At 44.9% G+C, this 22,207-nt stretch overlaps 1 protein-coding gene across 1 annotated transcript; it reads left to right on the plus strand.

Annotated features, from left to right (window-relative positions):
• The first annotated feature begins 1,500 nt into the window (after positions 1-1,500).
• On the plus strand, positions 1,501-15,316 carry LOC134286522 (uncharacterized). Its single transcript, XM_062848147.1, has 4 exons — positions 1,501-2,619; positions 2,875-5,232; positions 5,749-5,948; positions 15,082-15,316. The coding sequence occupies exons 1-4, from the start codon at positions 1,501-1,503 to the stop codon at positions 15,314-15,316; spliced, it is 3,912 nt and encodes a 1,303-aa protein (XP_062704131.1).
• The last annotated feature ends 6,891 nt before the right edge of the window (positions 15,317-22,207 follow it).

Consider the following 22,207-nt stretch of genomic DNA (forward strand, 5'->3'; position numbering starts at 1 on the left):
AAGAATAAGAATAAAAGTGCTGAAAACAAAAATAAAATCTAATAAACTATTTGTTCATCTATAGAAGAAGACGCATAAAAAAAAAACATTAATTGAAATTCAGCAGTACAAGCAACAGACACATAAGAGAGAAGACGAAGAGATGATAGGTCAAATGCGACGGACACAGGATGAAGAAGAAGCGATCGTGCAGTAGATGTTAATGAACAAATATGGGTAAGAAATCAGAAGACTAACCAACATATATTGTTCGGTTCCGAACGTTTATTTTTTTTTTTATTGTTTGTTTTTGGCCATTTTTTTTTGTTATGTTTGATCCACTATGTATGTAAATGCCCAAATAGCCATTTTTCCCTTCATTCCCTTTCCCATTTGACCCATGTTCCCCCTTCATTGTAATTTGCCTTGTAAAATAGTTTGTTACCAATACCTTTCCCCAATTAGCATTAAGAAAAGTAACGAAAGTTCTAGAAGCTTCTCCCGATTTCCAGACCATCCATTTTTTGTTGTTTTTGTTAGACCTTTGCATTCCAACCGAAAGGGGAGGAGCCTATTTTGTAACAGTCACACTCTCACAACATTGTATTTGGTAGTATATAAGTAACACACATCGCACGAAGCGAATCAGTTTTATTTTGAACGTCATCGAATAAACATCGTCTACAAAGCGAAGCCACCCGGAGTTTTCCTTTCCCACCGACAAGCCATCAGTCCTGCCTCCACTGTCGAAGCGAAGCGACCGCTCGCTGCTGCTGCCTACGAGATACAGTCCACCGCTCAGCCGAGCAAATCCCGGAGCATTAGCGCTGTCCCTTCAGACCGCTCCACAACTCGACCCCACCAGTGGTAATCGATTGTGGATACCGGCTTGACTGCACACGGACAGACTAGTACTCCAGAAGGTGCCTACCGAACAGTCGTTGCTGGAGCACTAACAAGGAATTTTCAGTGCCCCATCGGTCCGCTCCACGATCAGAGCTTTCCGGTAACCTGTAGTGGATACCGGACCGACTTGCACACGGGTTCAACTGAACTTTCCTGGCCTGTTGGTGTTGGCCAGTGACAAATTTCGGCTGCCCTTCTTTGGTTCCGTTCCCCGTCCGGATCTGCCCACATTGTGCACCGCACATTGTTTGGTCCTTCGAGCCGGATGCAGCATCGGTGCCTTCGCGCAGTTGGAGGAAATTTAGCGGCTGAGGTGGAGGAACGAAATTTCCGCAAGTGTTCCCACGCCGCCGGTGGCGTCGTTCGCGTTTCGAGAAGTAGTCCGCGCGAGTGACGCTGTGAAAAGTGAAACACGTCGAAACAAGTTTCGACAAGGACAGTTAAGTAGTGCATGTGTGTGTGCCCGCCTTGGGCTGAAGAAAAACCGACCGAGTACGGTCTCGAACAGACAATAAGTGTGTGTGTGCCCTCCGGGCGAAAAGAAAGTTTGAAGAAAGAAGTGAAAAATCGTGTGCGTGAAGGATGCTGATGCACATGCCAACCAAAAGTGATAAAATGGCCGAACTGAAGACGCTCATCCACCTGCGTGGCCAGGCGAAGGCCAAAGTGACCCGAATCCGGAAAACGATTGAAGACGTATCGGCAGCCGGCGTTGTCCAGTTTACCCTGGCCCAGCTGAAGGTATATTCTCGGAATTTGGAAGCCCATTTCCAAGAATACCTAAGCTTCCACCACCAAATCACCGCGTTGTTGCCAGCGGAAAAATTGGATGACAACGACGCCACCTACCTCCAATTCGAGAATCATCACACCGAAACCGCAATGATGGTGGAAACCCTCATCCAGTCCGCCACCCCGCAGCAACCTCCAACGAATATGCCCGCACCCGCGAACAGTGCCCAGTTACCACCACAGATAGTCGTCCAGCAGCAACCGCTGCCGGTTCCAATCCCTTCGTTTGACGGGAAACCGGAGAACTGGCCGAGATTCCAGCAGGTCTTTTCGGACATAATGTCACGGTCCAGAGACTCCAACGCCGTCAAGTTACACCACCTTGAGAGGGCACTGTCCGGTGGGTCCGCCGCCAAGATAATCGATCCGAAGACGCTCAGTGATGGCAATTTCGATCACGCCTGGGAGCTGCTGCTTGACGTTTACGAAGACGAAAGGAAAGCAGTGGACTCGCACATCCATGGCCTACTGAGTCTGAAACGGATGACCAAGGAGTGCTCCAAGCAGATGAGGGAGTTGCTGAATGAAGTTACCCGCCACGTCGAGGGGCTGCGACTGTTGAACCAGGATTTAGAAGGAGTTTCCGAAAGGTTCGTAGTCGTCGTGCTGTCGGATGCTTTCGATCCCGAAACGAGGAAGCAGTGGGAGACCACCATTCCCCACAAGCAGATCCCATCGTATGAAGACACCGTCTTGTTCCTGAAGGAGCGATGCTCATTGTTGGAGCGTTGCGAAGCCAGTCACCCGAAGCCGTCGTCAGTCAAGGAATCCAGTCAGAAGTCCAACCCGAAGCTATCGTCGAAGCCCCCGCCGGTGAAGTCGTTCGCTATGGCTACACCCGTAGCTAATAGTGAGGCGACCTGTGAGATTTGTAGTGCGAGCCATCCAAACTACAAATGTGAAAGGTTTGTTGCGCTGACGGTACCCCAACGTAGAACTAAGGTAAGAGAGCTTTTCCTTTGTTTCAACTGTTTGAGGAAGGGACACCTTTCCTCAAAATGCCCATCCAACAAATCATGCCAGGAGTGTCAAGGTAGGCATAACACCTTGTTACACGAGCCCAAAGTTCCCAAGCCCGAATCCAAGCCCATTGTTGATAATCCAATGCCCAATCCCGAACCCGCTAAGGTTGTTGTTAGTTCCCAAGTTCCGAATCCTGTTGAAAGTGTTGAATCTGTCTCCAATCCCGTCCAAAAGGTACCTCGTTCGGATGGCACGCTATTGCTTACGGCCATGGTTGATGTCCTTGACAGCCATGGAAATTCCTTCCCTTGCCGTGCATTCCTCGATTGTGGTTCCCAACCACATTTGGTTTCCCGTTCGTTTGTTGAACGATTGGGAATCGACCAGGTACCTACCCATGTAGAAGTTATTGGAGCTACCGGTAAGCGATCGGTGCTCGACAGAAAGGCAACACTTTCGTTCCGGTCCCGTTGTAAGGATTATCAAGCCCGAATCGAATGTTTGGTCACCGATGTGGTGACTGGTCCCCTCCCCGGTCGTAAGATGAATTGTCGGTCTTGGAACATTCCCTCAGGTCTTTCGCTTGCTGATCCCACTTTCCATACTCCAGGAGAAGTGCAGTTACTGATTGGAGTTAAACTGTTCTTCGATTTGATGCTTCCCGGCCATTTGGTGCTAGACCAAAACCTGCCTATACTCAAGGAGACTCGTCTAGGATGGGTCGTTGCTGGTGGTGCTGAGGACATGGATGAAAATCAGCACTGCTACACGGCCAGCTTGCGGCCGCTCACAGAATGCATCGAAAAGTTTTGGTCTGTTGAGTCGGTCGAGAATAGTAGTGTCAGTTCCAAGGAGGAGCAAGATTGTGAGCAACTTTTCAGCTCGTCCACCGTTCGAAACCCAGATGGTAGCTACACCGTCCATCTTCCATTGAAGGAATCCGTGAGTGAACTAGGCAGTAACCGGTATCTAGCTTTGAAACGTTTCCATATCCTGGAGCACCGCTTCAGCAAGAATCCCGAATTGAAAAAGGCTTATGTCGATTTCATTAATGAGTACAAGTCGTTGTCCCATTGTAAGCAAATTTCCGAGTCAGATGATAACCCAGGGAAACTGGTTCATTATCTACCGTACCATGCCGTCCTTAAGCCAAGCAGTTCCACTACTCGCTTGAGAGTTGTTTTCGACGCCTCGGCTCGAACAACTGGCCCATCTTTGAATGATGTTTTGATGATTGGCCCCACTGTCCAGGATGAACTTTTTTCTATTATCCTACGATTCCGTAAGCATCGATTCGCGATAACCGCTGATATCTCCAAAATGTACCGAAGGATTCGAGTGGTCGAAAATCATTCTGGGCTCCAGCGAATATTTTGGAGGGAAAATCCTGATGATCCGCTCCAAGTCCTGGAGTTGACAACCGTTACCTACGGGACGGCTAGTGCGCCTTTTCTGGCCACTCGATCATTGCTGCAGCTTGCACGTGACGAGTGCCAACTTTTCCCAGTTGCATCCAAGGTAGTAGAAGAGGATGTCTACATAGATGACGTAGTGTCAGGGGCTGATACCATTGAGCAGGCCGTTCAGCTTCGCTCGGATTTGACCGACATGTTGAATTCCGGAGGTTTCCCTGTGCATAAATGGTGTGCAAGCGACGCAGCCATCCTAGATACCGTTCCCGAGGAAGACCGCGAAAAGTATTTGGTGTTTGAAGATTCCGACGTGAACAAGGTTATTAAAACCCTCGGCCTGTTGTGGGATCCTGAGGAAGACGAATTTCGTTTCCATTGTAAGTTGCCGTTCCAACCGTTGTCTGTTCCAACGAAACGTATCGTCCTCTCCGAAATTGCTCGTTTGTTCGATCCTTTGGGGCTTGTGGCTCCAGTTTTAGTCCTCGCCAAGATAATTATGCAACAGTTGTGGAAAGACAAGGTAGGTTGGGATGACCCGTTGACAGGCGAGAATCTACAGTCTTGGCTTACGTTTAGAGACTCCGTCAAAATTCCACGCTTCGTCGGCTTGGTAAGCGTCGAGAGTGTTGAAGTACATGGATTCGCTGACGCTTCCCTTCGTGCGTACGGAGCAGTCATTTACTTACGAGTTGTATCTGGTTCCGATGTAAAGGTTTCATTGCTCTGTAGTAAATCCAGAATTGCTCCATTGTCACCTTTGACGATTCCCAGATTAGAGCTATGCGCTGCCCTATTGCTGTCCAGACTTGTTCCCAAATGCGTTGGGTCGTTGAAAATGGAAATTCAACGCATCTGCCTGTGGTCTGACAGCAACATTGTACTCGCCTGGTTGAAAAGGTTGCCCAACGATGTTTTTGTTCGCAATCGGGTGATGGAGATCAATTCAGCCACCAAATGTTTTACTTGGTCTTACGTTCGTTCTGAGGATAACCCAGCCGATGTCGTGTCCAGGGGGCAGTTGCCGCAAACTCTTGCCGGTAACAGTTTGTGGTGGAATGGACCGACATTTTTGAAGCTGCCCCAGTATGAAGTTCTGATTCCAGATTCACTTCCGGAATCCGAAGTGCCTGATGATACACCGATTGTGCCAACTGTCTCTGCGGCAGTTGTTTCTCCTGACGTACCTTTCTTAGAAGCCTTCGGATCATTCCGAAAATTGCAGAGGGTGATTGCGTACGTCTTACGGTTTGCAAACAATTGTAGAGTGAGGCACGCCGATCGTGTGTCATCCAAACATTTGACAGTTCCTGAATTGCGTAAATCCATGATGACTATTATTGGAGTCGTTCAACGTCTTGAATTGTCGGATGAAATCAACCTGATTTCGTCAGGGAAAAATAGTCGTCGTTTAGGTCCACTTGATCCCATATTGGTGGACGGTTTGTTAAGAGTAGGTGGTCGTTTGGAGAATTCTCACCTACCGTATGAAGCTCGCCACCAGGTTCTTCTTCCGAATAAGAGCCCAGTTTGTGAGCTTCTGATTCGGGACATGCATCTCGAAAACCTTCATCTTGGTCCTTCAGGGTTGATGTCTCTTATGCGTCAACGATTCTGGTTGATTAACGCTAAATCAACCATTCGGAAGGTTTTGCGGAGATGCGTGACTTGTTTCCGATCTCGTCCTCGCTGCCTACAGCCTATGATGGGTCGCCTTCCGGAGGCTCGTGTCGTTCCCTCCGCTCCGTTTTCTCGAACCGGCGTTGACTTCGCCGGACCGGTATTCGTGAAGGTTGGTCTCCGGAAGTTCGTTTGTGTGAAGGCCTACATCTGTATTTTTGTGTGTCTCGCTACCAAAGCCATTCATTTGGAGCTGGTTTCCGACCTGTCGTCCGCAGCGTTCGTGGCTGCTCTCCACCGTTTCGTGAGCCGCAGAGGCTTAGTTGAAGAGTTACATTCCGATCACGGCACAAATTTCGTAGGTGCAAAATCGGACCTCCATGAACTGTTCCTGATGTTCAGAGATGATCAATCCAAGGGAAGGATTGATGAGTTCTGTTCTGCCCGTGAAATTGTCTGGAAATTCATCCCGCCTCGCTCACCCAATTTTGGTGGGTTGTGGGAGGCCGGGGTGAAGAGTACAAAAACCCATTTACGAAAGGTCTTATCTAACGCCTGTCTCACCTTCGAAGAATTCTGTACTGTATTGACGCAAATTGAAGCAGTACTTAATTCGCGTCCACTCTTCGCCAACTCGTTGGATACCCATGAACCGTCTGCTTTAACCCCTGGCCATTTTCTTATTGGCCGAGAATTGGTCGCCATTCCAGAGCCGACGCTTGAAGATGCACCTGTCAACCGCTTGACCCGTTGGAAGTATTTGCAGTCTCTTCGACAGCAATTTTGGAAACGTTGGTCGAATGAGTATCTCAACACACTCCAAGCTCGCTCTAAGTGGCATAACGGTTCTCCAAACGTTACTCCTGGGCTCATTGTGATTATTAAAGAAGACAACCTTCCACCGCAGTCATGGAAATTGAGCAGAATTGTGAAGGTTTACCCTGGCAAAGATTTAGTAGTAAGGGTAGTTGACGTTGAAACATCTACTGGGGTATACCGTCGTTCAGTATCCAGACTCGCACCACTTCCAATCGAAGACAACGATCAAGCTCTCGCATCTACAGATCTACAGTGAAACCCGGCGGGAGAATGTTCGGTTCCGAACGTTTATTTTTTTTTTTATTGTTTGTTTTTGGCCATTTTTTTTTGTTATGTTTGATCCACTATGTATGTAAATGCCCAAATAGCCATTTTTCCCTTCATTCCCTTTCCCATTTGACCCATGTTCCCCCTTCATTGTAATTTGCCTTGTAAAATAGTTTGTTACCAATACCTTTCCCCAATTAGCATTAAGAAAAGTAACGAAAGTTCTAGAAGCTTCTCCCGATTTCCAGACCATCCATTTTTTGTTGTTTTTGTTAGACCTTTGCATTCCAACCGAAAGGGGAGGAGCCTATTTTGTAACAGTCACACTCTCACAACATTGTATTTGGTAGTATATAAGTAACACACATCGCACGAAGCGAATCAGTTTTATTTTGAACGTCATCGAATAAACATCGTCTACAAAGCGAAGCCACCCGGAGTTTTCCTTTCCCACCGACAAGCCATCAGTCCTGCCTCCACTGTCGAAGCGAAGCGACCGCTCGCTGCTGCTGCCTACGAGATACAGTCCACCGCTCAGCCGAGCAAATCCCGGAGCATTAGCGCTGTCCCTTCAGACCGCTCCACAACTCGACCCCACCAGTGGTAATCGATTGTGGATACCGGCTTGACTGCACACGGACAGACTAGTACTCCAGAAGGTGCCTACCGAACAGTCGTTGCTGGAGCACTAACAAGGAATTTTCAGTGCCCCATCGGTCCGCTCCACGATCAGAGCTTTCCGGTAACCTGTAGTGGATACCGGACCGACTTGCACACGGGTTCAACTGAACTTTCCTGGCCTGTTGGTGTTGGCCAGTGACAAATTTCGGCTGCCCTTCTTTGGTTCCGTTCCCCGTCCGGATCTGCCCACATTGTGCACCGCACATATATATATATATATTTTTTTTTTCAGGAGCAAATGTAAGAGCTAAGTTCTCTTTTACCGAAAAGTACAAAATTATGAAATATCGTCACATAACACAATACAGAAACGTGGGGATTATTTTTGCGAAATTAATTTTCAAATGTTTAAGTTAAAAAACTTTTTGATAAACTGCGGGTATGTTAAACAAGATTTTTTTAACATTTATACGGGAAGGGAAATTAATTTTATTTCCAATAATTGTAAATGTTGGAAAGTTATTATTTTTTTCCATTTATGCTGGGAGATGAAAATTTCAATTAGCATGGTTTTGTCAATTAAGGGAATTTGTTGGAAAATTTTTCATAATAATTCATTAAAACGTGTGTTCAATAAAAATATATCAATTGTAAAGTGCTCATAATTAATAAGAAAAATAGTCGTTTGAAGCTTCTAGATGAATAAGAATCAAGAGAAAACATAGGTCATTAGGAAAGGTATTTAATAAGACAATAATTCAAAGGCAACAAGCTTAAACTTCAACCATACAAACATGGATGTATGGAAAATGAAAGAAAAAGTTCCAGAAATCATCAATCAGAGGTCAACGAGCAACATCGGAACCGTATTAACAGGGATGTACGGTAATGGAAAGAAAAGTTCTAGCATCAACAACGAGTTCATGATTGGCGAGTCGATTAGGTTGGTCAGAAGGGTAAACTGAGCATCAAGCATCAAACATCAGGGTCAACGGAACATATCTTCTACAGTCAAAGCAAATTGTTGCAGAAAGTGTAAATATGCGGATTTCAACCTTTTAGGAAGGAAAATGATAACATATACTTTACAACCTACCCGGTTTATATTTCACAAACACATATACCATTTCCTATAATACCAATTCTTGGACGAGAAAGCATCAAAATTCTTGTAGCCGGCATTTATTAATGGATAATTCAACAGCAGCATAACTCTACAAGTTGCATTTGTCACTAGCAACGAACAATTTCCACCAAAGAAATAGTCAAAATGTTCTTGGCTGAGCAAATAACAACAACACAACCAATTAGAGGAAGGATGACATTAAATGCATTAACGACAAATACAACAAATATTTCAGCAGGAAAAAGCCACATTTTCAAGCTGTCGTCATATACGCAAATTTCAACAGCATCCTAAGGCAGCAAGAACCAATTATCGATATATTGAAAAAAAAAAACACAACCAACAAAATACGTTTTTCACCACAATGATTTTAAGACTATTAATTGGAATAAAAAGGACATTATGCGTGAATATCCTGTTTTCAATCGAATAGACAAGTGGACACAAGATTTTTCTCACGGAACCAGAAATAAGCAAAAGTTTCAAGAATCACGTAGAATTGAAGTCACAAACAAGGAAAAATTACCGTTACAAAGGAAATCAACCATTAGGAGAAATCAAAGAAGCAATATGGGAATCGCACAACAGTTAATCACCGATAAACACAACGAAGCAACGAGAAGGAGATGCTTGGTTTTTGCCCTAATGACTCACTTAAAGACTCAGCCATGATCAACAACTTCGAAACATCGGGATTCATCAAAATCAAAGTATTTTTATATCACAATATCACGGCGAAAACGGTAGCGGAATACGGAGTCAACAGTTGCCATTTGAATCACAGGTATGAATCTAGTTAAATAAAAAAAAATATATTAGAAAAGAAGAAGAATAATAATCTAGTTTTAAAACTTGTAAGGATTAACATTAGCTAGAAAATGGTCAGCCAAGGATATTATCGAATCAATAGAAACAAAACAAGAGCACTATAAATATAATATTTATAAGCAGAAGCAAAGCAGTATGTAAATCAACTCTTATTCGAAAAACAAAAAAAAACCTCATAGGGCCAGAAACATGACCAACATTTTAAAAAATTAAGAAATTTTAAGAAATTTCTTAATTTTTTGCGGGAAAAGTAAGGGAATGCAACAAACCGCTGAATTGAGATTCAGCAATTTATTGCCAAAATGATATTTTTTGTCATTTTTCGGGAATGGGGCATACGTCACCCTTTTCCCCAATCATTTGCAACAATTTTGCATTTTTCGCTCATGCCAAAATAAGATAAAGGGAAACCAACATTTTGGGATCTCGGCTTATATTTTATGACATAAACATCGGGCATGGTTTTCAACATATGTTGAAGCCTTCTGTGCCTGTATTCTGGGTGACGAAATTCAAGTACATACAGGGTCGTCTTGATGAAATAAACAATTGCCTAGAAATCCGATCGTAAAATGAGTTGAGAAGAATGATCTGATTGTTTTTGCAACAAGAAAAAACTTGGAAATGCATAACCTTCCCCGAAAAGAAAGGTTATCACAGACGACGATCATAATTGGATCGTAAAATTTTGTTTTGAATCGATCGGACGACCGTCCACACATCCATGCTTAGAAGGCGTGAAAATTCTAACGCATGAGTGATCGTAAAACTGAGACGGGTGACGAAGAAAAGTAAACACTATAAATTTATGATCGCCCGGTGCGTTCATGAAAAATCAAGTTCGGGGATGATGATGATTGGTGTGGCCCTTGATGACTCAGCCACTAAGGCAAGAAATTTTGAGATTGAATTCGCGAGTACTTTCGCTCCCCTCAGAATTTTGATATGATCTCACAGATGTGAGAATGTGGATGGGGGATGTTATGATGCATCGGAGATTTAGCCTTTCTGTTTTGTTTTGGGGAGAGTTTTTGGGAGGCCCGAATCTCAGAGGTGAGAATAAATTGGCCATTCGTTCTGGAGGCTCAATTAATCTCGCGGAGGTGAGATGGCGAAATGGGAGGCATAGGGAAAATTGATCATCCGTGTAGGGAAGAGTTTAGAATTGCTCTCACGGATGTGGGAGATGCAAAGATAAGAAAAGAGCGCAATTAATAATCAATTATGCATGGGGCATCGGGAAATTAATTTCTCTTTGGTCTCGGAGAGAGTCCTGGAGAATTTTTGATCGGATCATAATTATGATCAGGAGAATAAGAGTTGATGGTTAGGGAGAGGACCCTTATATAAGGGCCAGCAGATCCAATGATCAGGGTCAGTCAGTTTGTGTTTAGAATTTTTCCATTGTTAATCTTGGAGCTTGAGCTCGACGCCATTTTTGGCTTATCGACTACTCTTGTTATCCATGTTAACTTGGAAAAATAAGTTGAGACCAGTTTGCTTAGGCTTTTCCCATTTAAACTTGTGAAGAAGTAGTTCAGTTCAGGCAGTTAGTTAGTGATTCAGTTTAGTGGTTTAGATAGTCAGTTAGTGTGTTTCATTTGTAGATGTTCATTTCTAATTCAGTGCACTGTGGAAAATTAAAATATTTATATTCGGAAAATAAAGTAGTGTAGTTTTAAGAAGTGTTGAAGAATTTTTATAAATGATGACATATCTTTAAGACTGCGAGTTCGAATTACTAAGTATCGGTTGCAATTTTGAAAAGTGAGTGGGGAGGTCGGTTACAGAAACGAGTTCGATTCACAAGAAGCTAAGTTCGGTTACAGTTTACGGCTCGATTCGGTTACACTAGTAACCTATGTAAACATCTATTTTGGATTTAAACATGTGACGTCGTTCTTATCGTTCTTCACGTAGATCAAATTGGTGTGGAGTACTAGATCGCCTATAAACGATTTTAACTACGTCATCAAAAACCTGTCAGATTTCGGGAATATATCACCTTCTGTACACCGTGATATTTGCATATGATATAATTGTGATAGATTTAAACAAAATCACTAGCGACAAATCAATTCTATTATATGTCAACGAGCTCAATGTGACGTCATACTACCCCGCTCGTGTGCGTCTGGCAAACATGGATTTGGATGAGGAAACTGGCAATACGTAGAACCAGTAAAGCTTCTATCACCGCCCTCATCAAGTGTTGTGATGGCCTCATTGGCAGAGGCGTCAGATTGCTACCGAAGGTAGATGTCTTGGTTCAAATCCCGTTCGGATCTGAAAGTTTTATAACGTACTGGAAACAATTTTTTATGTTACCTAGTTTTTCTAAAAATAGAATAACACACTTAAAAATATTTACCCCAAAATGAGTATAAAAATTTAGTTTTAGAAATTATAACACATTTTGTTATAATTTTGTTTAATTCTATCATATTTCATGGAACAAGTTTTGTAATATTTGTGTTATGATCGTAACACAAGTTATCACATTTTTGTTCTTTTCAGTGGGAACTTTGTTAGATTTTTTGTTATTTTAACTACTAACGGTACATGTTTTATAACAACCCTTGTTATAAAAATTTGTTGTAACAAAATAACACAGCTTGTTATAATTTTGTAATGTCCATCTAGTCGGGATGTTGAGTTCAAAATCAAGAAAGCTTGTATGGCCTTCGGGCAATGCCGGCGAACCTTTGGTACAACTTGGGGTCTTAAACCCAAGTATATCAAATGTATTTACACAACTGTTGTTCGTCCAATATTGGCTTATGGATGTCTTGTGTGGTGGCAAAAGGGCGAAATCATAACGGTCCAATCAAAATTAGGCCATCTCCAAAGGATGTGCTTAATGGCGATGTCTGGAGCGTTCTCTTCAACTCCTACGGCAGCGCTCGAAGTTCCCGTTGACGTTGCCCCACTACACATTCATCTCAAACAAAAAGCACTTTCTTGCACTTACCGTCTATGGGTACTCGGTTTACTAGAGGATACTCCTGTGAACCGTAGTTCAACACACACCTCGTCGTTTCCACTTTAGGGGAATTGGGACAAAGTTTCCCTTGCTCCAAGTGATCTTACAATTGCTTGTAATTTTCCATATAGGGCATTTTTCACAAAATTCCCTTCCCGGGAAGAGTGGACATCTGGTTAAAAGTATTTCAGACGGCATCGTATGTTACACTGATCCCTTCTCGAAGGTCGAGCAGGTGCTGGTGTTTATTCTCGTGAGCAAAGGCTGCATCAGTCTTATTCACTTGGTAGACACTGCACCGTTTTCTTCAGCCCGAAATCTTTGCTCTTATGTGCGGAGTGTCATCAGCACTTCAGCAGCACGTAATGGACAAAGTAATATACTTCTGTTCAGATGGCCAGGCTGCTAATAAAGCACTTGCTTCGGCCAACTCCAGGTCGAAGATAGGGGCTGTCCATAAACCACGTGGTCATTTTATTGGGACTTCTCAACCCCCCCCCCCCCCCGCGTGATCATTAGTCCATACAAATTTTTTTATTCGTCCATACAAAATGCTCCCCCCCCCTCATGACCACGTGGGTTCTGTCACATTCGCCCGAAAACCATTCGCCCGAATTCCAAATGCCCGATTGACAAACGCCCGAATGTAACAAACGCCCGAAAGTCATTCGCCCGAAAAGACCATTCGCCCGAAAAGATCATTCGCCCGAAATACCATTCGCCCGAAAAGACCATTCGCCCGAAAGACCATTCGCCCGAAAACCATAATAATCTAGAACACTTTTCTGAAATCAGTTTAGGCGTCGTCCACGCGTATGGCTGAACGCCATTATCAACTAAAAGTTACTGCAACCATTTTCATCAGAGGTTTTTGATTTCTTTGAACACAGTCTGATTTAAGACTTATACTGTTATAAACGTTTTCGGCAATATAGCTGTGGAAACATTGATTGGAATTGTTCCTTCTTTTGTTAATAGGCTTTTCTTTCTAGTTTCATCTTCAAGGAAATTAAATTCAATTTTATGTGATTTGTTACCAGAAATTTGCCCTTCTTTCAATCATGGGCTGTTCTTTTAAGTTATTCTGTTATGGGGAACCTTGACGTTTTACGGTTTTACAACTTCTGGATTCCACACATGATTTCAAAAAAGCAGCTTGCTCAAATAAGAATGCTGAATTCTCGCGAATTTGGTGTTTTTTCTGTATATGTTAGTATACAGTAGACGTATTTATTCCGAGTAGATCAGATGTGAACACTATTAACTTAAAAGTGTTGACTGCTCTGTGCTGAAGTATTGTCTTTATCCTTTCGATCAGCAATGCTGTAACAATTAATGACATATTATGTAATATTTTCACAAACAATTAGGCCTTCTTCAAAACATAGGCCGTTCTTTTAAACTAATCTGATATGATTATTATTTGCACTAGTCCTGCTGTTCTTGCGATTGGTCGGATACTAAGTACACAATGGGCATGTCCTTAAACTTTCATCATGGCAAACCAGAAAAAAAACTTGTCCTAAGAAATTGCATGGAATTGGCGGATGACTTTCGGGTAAATGGTCTTTCGGGCGAATGGTCTTTTCGGGTGAATGGTTATTCGGGCGAATGGTCCTTTCGGGCGAATGGTCTATTCGGGCGTTTGGTCTATTCGGGCGATTGGAATTCGGGCGTTTGTCATTCGGGCGTTTGTCATTCGGGCTAATGGTTTTCGGGCGAATGTGACAGAATCGACCACGTGGTTTATGGACAGCCCCAGTTATCGCTTGTCGAGCTCAAATCGAAGAGCTGAATTCAGCAAACGCTGTTCACCTTGTATGGGTACTTGGCCATTCTTCCATCGCTGGAAATGAATTGGCTGATGAGTTAGCTTGCACTGGAGCATCTCATGACTTCATTAGCCCTGAGCCAGCTATTCCGGTATCCAAGTGTTGGGTAAAGCTCCAGATTCACACCTGGGCTGCCACTCAACACAAACAATACTGTATTGTACTGTGCCATCTCTAGGTGGCAAAGTATCTATCAAATCTGTCAAATCAGAATTGCAGCATGCTGGTCAAAGCATTGACTGGCCACTGCCGACTCAGTTATCACATGACGAATATTCAGCAAGCTGATTCATTTGCCTGTGATAGCTGTGAATCCGATTATGGAACTTCGTATCTTTTAATATGCAACTGTCCAGTTTTTGTGCAATTGCGTTTCCGAGTACTCGGAAAACACTAACTAAGTGAATTTGAATTCAGAAACCTGAATCTTCAGGACGTTCTGTTGTGGTACGCTTATGCGTTATTACAGTGTCCTTTTCAGGACGCTATGTGAACCCATTGTGGTACGCTTTTACGTGTATGACGATCCTATTCCCTTACATGTCCTTTCCCCTGTCCTATCCTTTTCCCTTCCCTTCTCCGTCAGGTAAATGAGGAATAGACTCGTGTTCATGGCGATGGCACAAATTTCCCAAATGGAGGAGAACGTGCCTTTGGAGCCGACCTACTAATACCTGATACGAAGCCCTCATAGGTAGTAGACACCAACTCCTGGACGGGGTATTTACCCGTCGTCCATAACGCCGCCATTTTACCAGACTCATCCGCGACCCAATTGCCGTTGCCAGCAGGTACACGGTAAGGGTCTGCTATGATGGCGATATCCGACTTCCATTCAGAAACTGCCTGACAAAGCAGTTACTGAGCCACATCACAGTGGTTCAGGTTCAGCTGCGTTACCTGCACTGTGATTTGTTCCCTTCGGCTTTCTTTAAGGCCGGGCACCTTGGACCACCCGTTGGGTGGCTGTTGTTCGTGGATTTCACAGTACTCGTGCAGCCTTGTGCCTTATGGCCTTCGCCGGCGCATCACCTACACAACTTGCTCCTGTCAGGGCCTTTACAGTCCCACGACTTGTGCCCTGGTTCAAAGCACCGGAAGCAAGCACTCGGTGGCTTATGCAGGGTCAGATGGCAAACTGACCAGCACACCTTTATGTTCCCTATCTTAACGGGCTTTTTGACGTCCGCCACAGGTAGTTGAACCAAGGCTACCTGCGTCCCTGCTGGGCCCTTCCGTAGTCGAATGGCTGCAGCGGTCTACCTCGCACTGTTGCCGCAGTGCCATGACGAGATCCTCGGCGTCTGTTGACTCGTTCATGTTCCTCACCTTCAGAGTCGCCTCCACCGTCAGAGCCCTCACCTCCACACCTTCGCCCAGGACTTCTTCCGCCAACAGTTTGTAGGCGGCGCCCTTTCGCTTCTTGTCACGCTTTAGCTCGATGATCATCTCGCCCGTACGAGTACGTCTGATACTGCGCACGTCGGCTCCGAGATCGTCGAGCTTGGCGTCGCTTCGCATCGCCTTCAAGACGTCCGAGTACTTAAACTTTTCCGTCTTGATGACAAGCGCGTCGCCTTTGTCGCGCTTGGCACCTGCTCTATTACGCCGTCGCGGTTTGGCGTCCCTAGCAACTTCTGCTTGCGGGTTTTTCTTCTTCTTCCGCTTTCGCTCAACCTTCGTCCAAGGAGGGTCCTCCCGTTGGTTCGCCCTATAGATAGTAGAGTAAACATAGATCCGCTAAGGTGAATCCGTTGTATCCAAACGAACTGTCAAAATCTGTATCCAAACGAGCATGACGTCACGATTAGGACAACATCAATGGAACGCATGACGTCATATTCAATCGTCGCACTTTTGAAAATTACTACTTGCACGCTTGAAACATTTTAGTCAGCGGTGTCCGCGGATCTATGTTTACTCTACTATCTATAGTTCGCCCTAACCTGTGGTACCTGAGGGCCTATCATCAGTCGCAGCCCCCCGTTCCCTTCCAACCGGGACGGGCCAGCCTTTTCAGGTCCACCCTTCCCAGCTTTCCGGGACACCTGGCTGGGGTGCGACTTGCCGGCATTACTGCCGACCTTCGGGGTTACTACCTGCCTAGCCTTGCGGGCGCCGCCAGACAGCTCCTCTTCTGACGGCTGGCTCACTCGTTTCTGCGATTGCTTGTCACGACAAGCAGTCGCACCCGCCGCACTTTTGGGACAGCCGGCGAAAGTGAAGGACTCAGTCTGGGTAGACTTCGTATCCCTTGCTTTAGCCGGTTCCGAAGCTGCCACAGCTTTCACGAGATTTTCGTGATTCTACTTGGCATCATCAATCGGCTTACGAAGTCGCAACAGGGCCGTTTTCAGGTCCTTGCTAATCTTAGACTTCGTGGACGCAAAGTCGATGATTTTGCCGAGCTGCTGTACAGCAATATCCATCGCGGACATCCCCTCATGTATTTGGTTAACGGCCGTCGCTCCGGCTGGCTTGTCGGTGGAATCGGAGCACCCACGCTGAAGCTGCGTACGCTGCTTCCCGCTCCAATCTCCTCACTTCTCCTAATCGGAGACCTCATCAACCCACTCCTTGCGAAGGGGTTGACTTCACCACTACCGCTACCTCCTATATTCTGATAATTTTTATTGCTCTTCATGCTTGAACCCACGAGTAGCACGGCAAAAAAGGTCCGCCACGCCTGAGCCCTGCATTAACGCGGTAAGGGACAACGTACTGTGGGGGTGCCCAGGTACCCCACAGGCTCCGTTAACGATCGAGTATATTTTTCACACCCTCGATCACTCATTCCTCGGCACGGGTCGCTTGACACTTTGAGCTGGGATTAGTAGTCCTATTCTTAGCCGGCGACTACGCGGCTGACTCGTAAGCAGGGGGGTTCGTAAACGCGCTACAGCCCCAACCAACCCCCCCCCCCCCACTTCCCTGAAGGGGATCCTGAAGGGGATCTGACTGACCAGAAGGGCGAAGCGTGTGCCAGCCACCATCCATAGACGATCCATCGATTCAACTGTACGGCTCTCGCCCGACGCCGGGATTACACCAATGAAACGGTCAAACAACAAAACTAAAGCCCATGAAGCAACTCCAGACCGGAGCTCTGTAGGATCTGCCATCACCGCGCTTGCCCTCTGGACACCACCGCACGTACACCATGATCCGGATGACCAGAAGCGAAGCCTCATGTCAAAGTGGAGCAGAATGAAACATTAAGGTAAAGTTCTATAGTGTTTAGGTTGCTCACCGTTCGAAAGCTCCCCCTTCCTAAACGCCCTGGGACCCGGAAGCGGCCGCGGCTCAGACCAGCTGCTTGGGGCCTAGTTGCGTTCCCTTCTGGAACGTTTAGCATTCTCCCGGGGTCAAAAGTTAGTTTCACTGGCGCCCAACGAAAAAAAAATCCATCCGTGATTCCTAGGAGCGAAAAATATCTTCGGATACTTTTTCTTACAAGCGTTGGGGGAGTTTTCAAGCAATTAAATTCCTAGCAAATCCTCTCTGTTCACATTAGGTGCGAAAAATACAGTTCTTTGATATAGCACGCTGGTAAAGTGTCTAACAAAGTTCATGATGGCGGCGGATCTTAACGCGAACATTTATAGTGTGTCACTTTCTACGGTTTTATTTATGCATCTCTAGTAACAGCTCTACAAAATGTCAATCCGTCCCAAATGTCATTTAATGTGTTAAGTTGCCTTAGTGAAATACCTTCAGTAACTTCGAAGCTGATAAGACTGATTCGTACGACGCTTAACGGATAGAAATCAAGTGTACGGGTTGCGGATGAAATTTCGTCATCGTTCGTAACCTTTGATGGACCGAAGCAGGGCGATGCTCTTTCGAACTTACTGTTCAACATAGCACTGGAAGGAGCGATAAGGAGAGCTGGTGTTCACAGGAGCCGAACCATTGTCACGAAGTCGCATATGCTCCTGGGCTTCGCGGACGATGTCGACATCATCGGAATCGACCACCTGGAAGAGGCGTTCGAACCTTTCAAGAGGGAGACTGCGAGGATTGGACTTACGATTAACACCACAAAGACTAAGTACATGATTGCTGGTGTTCAACGTTGGTCCGGCCGTGGTAGTAGTGACGAAGTGGTGCTAGGTGGGGAAAAGTTTGAAGTTGTGGACGAATTTGTTTATCTTGGTACTCTAGTGACGTGCGATAAAGATGTTACCCGCGAGGTGAAAAGACGGATTGCGGCTGCAAATCGGGCCTTTTTCGGCCTGCGAAACCAGCTGAGGTCCCGCAGGCTGCAAACGAAGACAAAACTCGCGTTGTACAAGTCTCTGATTCTCCCGGTCGCTTTATACGGTCATGAAACGTGGACGTTGAAAGAAGTTGATCGGAGAGCCTTTGGAGTCTTCGAACGTAAACTGCTGCGAACAATACTCGGCGGTAAACTGAAGGACGGCATCTGGCGGCGTCGCATGAACTACGAATTGTACCAGGTATATAAAGAGATGGATATAGTGAAGTGAATACAACACGGCAAGCTGCGGTGAGCTGGACACGTAGCTCACATGCCGGCAGTACGACAAGCTAAAGTTATATTCAGCAGAGAACCAGGAAGGGGTCGTCGGCTTCGTGGAAGGCCGCGCACACGTTGGCTTTTTGCAGTTGAGGAGGACCTAAGGTCTCTAAACGTTCAGGGTGACTGGAAGCGATTGGCCCAGGACCGAGGCCAGTGGAGGCGGATACTTCATTCGACGTAGACTCACCGCTACGAGTCGTAGCCCATCAAGTATCAAGTAAGTAACTTCCACTGAACATTTTTGAGTTCTAGAATCAGGCGGAATAAAAAAAATCCGCGTTACATTTTTCGAATGAATTAACTACATCGGCTGTTTTCCTACTCTCCGCATCGACCAATGTGGCGCTAGCTTCTATGCGCGAAAAACAGCTAAAAGTAAATAGCAAAAATATTGTATGGCGAATACCATCTAAAGGCAAATTCTTCAAAGTGGAATACATTATACGGAAATATATTAGGTAGTGGTTGTGCACAATGGTGACCACTATTAAGGCTCCCAAATATTGTTTCGGGAAAAGCTTTGTATTTCAAGTAATTCAAGTTTAGATGCATTTCGCGATACAAAATAAAATTGATTTACTCCTGCTGATCAACTGTGGCTGCGCGCAAAGCGGGTAGTCCATTGATGTTAATTTCATCAGATCCACACACGGGAGTAGATTACTTCATATACTACGCATACACCGGATGACGATTCGCGTAGTTTCGGTTAAGGTTCTACGAACTTTGGTTGGTTTGGGCCTTTCCGAATGCCCGGCTCACAAGAGTCAAGCACCAAGGAAACTTAGGCGGTCACCTCTTTCCATGGAAAGAATTGTCATTCAATCACACTACTGCGTCAATATATCTTTGTTATTAAAATTATTATTAGTCCAAGCCCGCTAATGACTAATAACATCAGCCACTCTTTGGTAGAAATCAACTGGCTTCCGTTCCACTACTATTCTTTTACTGGAATAGGTAAATGGTAGTTCCAAAGTGCAGCTAGTATAATTTCTAAAAAAATTTCCATTCACTAAACTTAAACACAAAATACTACGTGGTCAGGTGTCATCTTCGAAGTTAATTAATATTAGCTTCTGGAAAGTGGGCGGACTACGAGTCGATAAATTAGCTAGTTTCGTCAACAAATTATACGATCAAAACCACATAAGGCTTTCCAACATCCGTGAACCAAAGTGCAAGTGAAAAACCAAAATCAGGGTTCAACCGAACTTCAGGACTGCACATAAACAATACAAGAACAATTTGATGTCTTGGTCTCGTTTGCAGGGTCATTGCCCTAAGAAGTTTTCGAACACCAGTAGATTCGGCCGATCATTTGCTAGAGACTACGCCACCCGGAATGCAGTTCGTGAGTGAATTTACAGTTGCATGATAGTTCGTTAATAAAGGGCGGACTCAGGTTTCTCGTCATGGTGCTGGAATTACCGGAGTTCACCACCATTTCCGCGTTTTCCGTGTTTCCTTGGGGGCGGTTTCTTCTCTATGAGATAAAAAAAGTGGCAAGTTTTTTTGTTTGTTCATATCGGATCGTCGAGAATGGGTGCGTCTTTGATTTCTGTTGAATCTCAACCGTGTATACGACCGCGTGTTATGTCCCGCGAGTGCATAATATCCGCTTTTAAGGATTTATATGTAAAGATCGCGAGTGTTTATGGTTTAGCATAGGGAAAAAGTTGACTTAGGTGTGATCTGTGTTGGGTGCGCTCTGACAATGAATTAACTGCATCGGCTGTTTTCCTACTCTCCGCATCGACCAATGTGGCGCTAGCTGCTTTGCGCGAAAAATCGCTAAAAGTAAATCGCAAAAATATTGTATGGCGAATAGCATCTAAAGTCAAATTTATCGAAGTGGAATACATTATTCGAAAAAATATTTGGTAGTGGTTGTGCACAATGGTGACTACTATTAAGCCTACCAAATATTTTTTTCAGTAAAAGCTTTTTTTTTTTGTTTATATTTATGTGTATTTTAACTTATAGCTAATTCTACACTTCTCAGTAAAAGCTTTCTATTTCAAGTAATTCAAGTTTAGATGCTTTTCACCATACAAAATAAAATGGGTTTAATCCTACTGATCAACTGTGGGTGTGTGCCAAGCGGGTAGTCCATTCGCGGGCTCTGTGAAGCATGAATGGGCAGGGCATAACCCAAAAAAGTTCTGAAAATTGTGTTCATTTAATGGAAATTTATGCAAAATGGTCTACCGATGACTAATTGAAGTGATTTAAAAGCAATAAGTTAAAGTTAAGTTAAATAAGCCCCATCAGCGTGGTCGTCCCAGTGTTGGTTGGGACGTTAAACAGAACTGGCACGATGGCCCTCCGGCAAGACAGGAGTGTTGGCGTAGGCCCAATAAGCCACCCGTAAAAATCCCCATTGCGGATAACATAGGAGAAAATACGACTCGATATAATCGGCAAAGACCCACGTGACGAAATAAGGACTACGATTGGAAACTTGGAACATGGAATTGCAAGTCACTAGGTTTCGCAGGATGTGACAGGATAATCTACGACGAACTACATCCCCGCAACTTCGACGTCGTGGCGTTGCAGGAACTTTTTTGGACTGGACAGAAAATGTGGAAAAGCGGGCATCGAGCGGCTACCTTCTCCCAAAGCTGTGGCACCACCAATGAACTGGGAACCGGATTTATAGTGTTGGGCAAGATGCGACAACGTGTGATCGGGTGGCAGCCGATCAACGCAAGGATGTGCATGTTGAGAGTTAAGGGCCGTTTCTTCAACTACAGCATCATCAACGTCCACTGCCCACACGAAGGGAGACCCGATGACGAGAAAGAAGCGTTCTACGCGCAGTTAGAGCAAACATACGATAGTTGCTCGCCGCGTGACGTGAAAATCGTTGTCGGCGACATGAACGCGCAGGTAGGAAGGGAGGAAATGTACTGACCGGTAATCGGGCGAAACAACCTTCTTCCCCCGCAAAGATATCCACAAAGCCTGGAGATCACCCGACCATCAAACAGAAAACCAAATCGACCACGTTCTAATCGACGGTAAATTCTTCTCAGATATAACCAACGTCCGCACATACCGCAGTGCGAATATAGATTCAGATCACTACTTAGTCGCTGTATGCATGCGTTCAAAACATTCGACAGTTATCACCACGCGTCGAAGTCGAACGCCGCGGCTCAACATCGAGCAACTTCGTAACGTAGAAGTGGCTCAAGACTACGCGCAGCAGTTTTTTTTTTCTGATCGGGTGAGCCACTGCGACCAGTATTTAGATCTTTTGTGGCATTACCCGTATCCTTAGTATTTAGTGCATGTCGTACTACTCCATTGTCATTGAGAGGCAATGAAGCATTGATTTCTGTACAGTTCCTGTTTTGTTATCCCAGAGGTGCAAGAAATAGAATGAGATAAAAAGGTCCCGTTTTAATAGAGATTTAAATCCCAGCGAAAGAGCGCCCCTTATCAAACACAATCTATTTGAAATCTGAGAAAAACAAAACGGTGGAACTGATGTTTATCCATGCATCGGAA

Source organism: Aedes albopictus, chromosome 2, assembly GCF_035046485.1.
Source record: "Aedes albopictus strain Foshan chromosome 2, AalbF5, whole genome shotgun sequence".
Taxonomy (NCBI): Eukaryota; Metazoa; Arthropoda; class Insecta; order Diptera; family Culicidae; genus Aedes; species Aedes albopictus.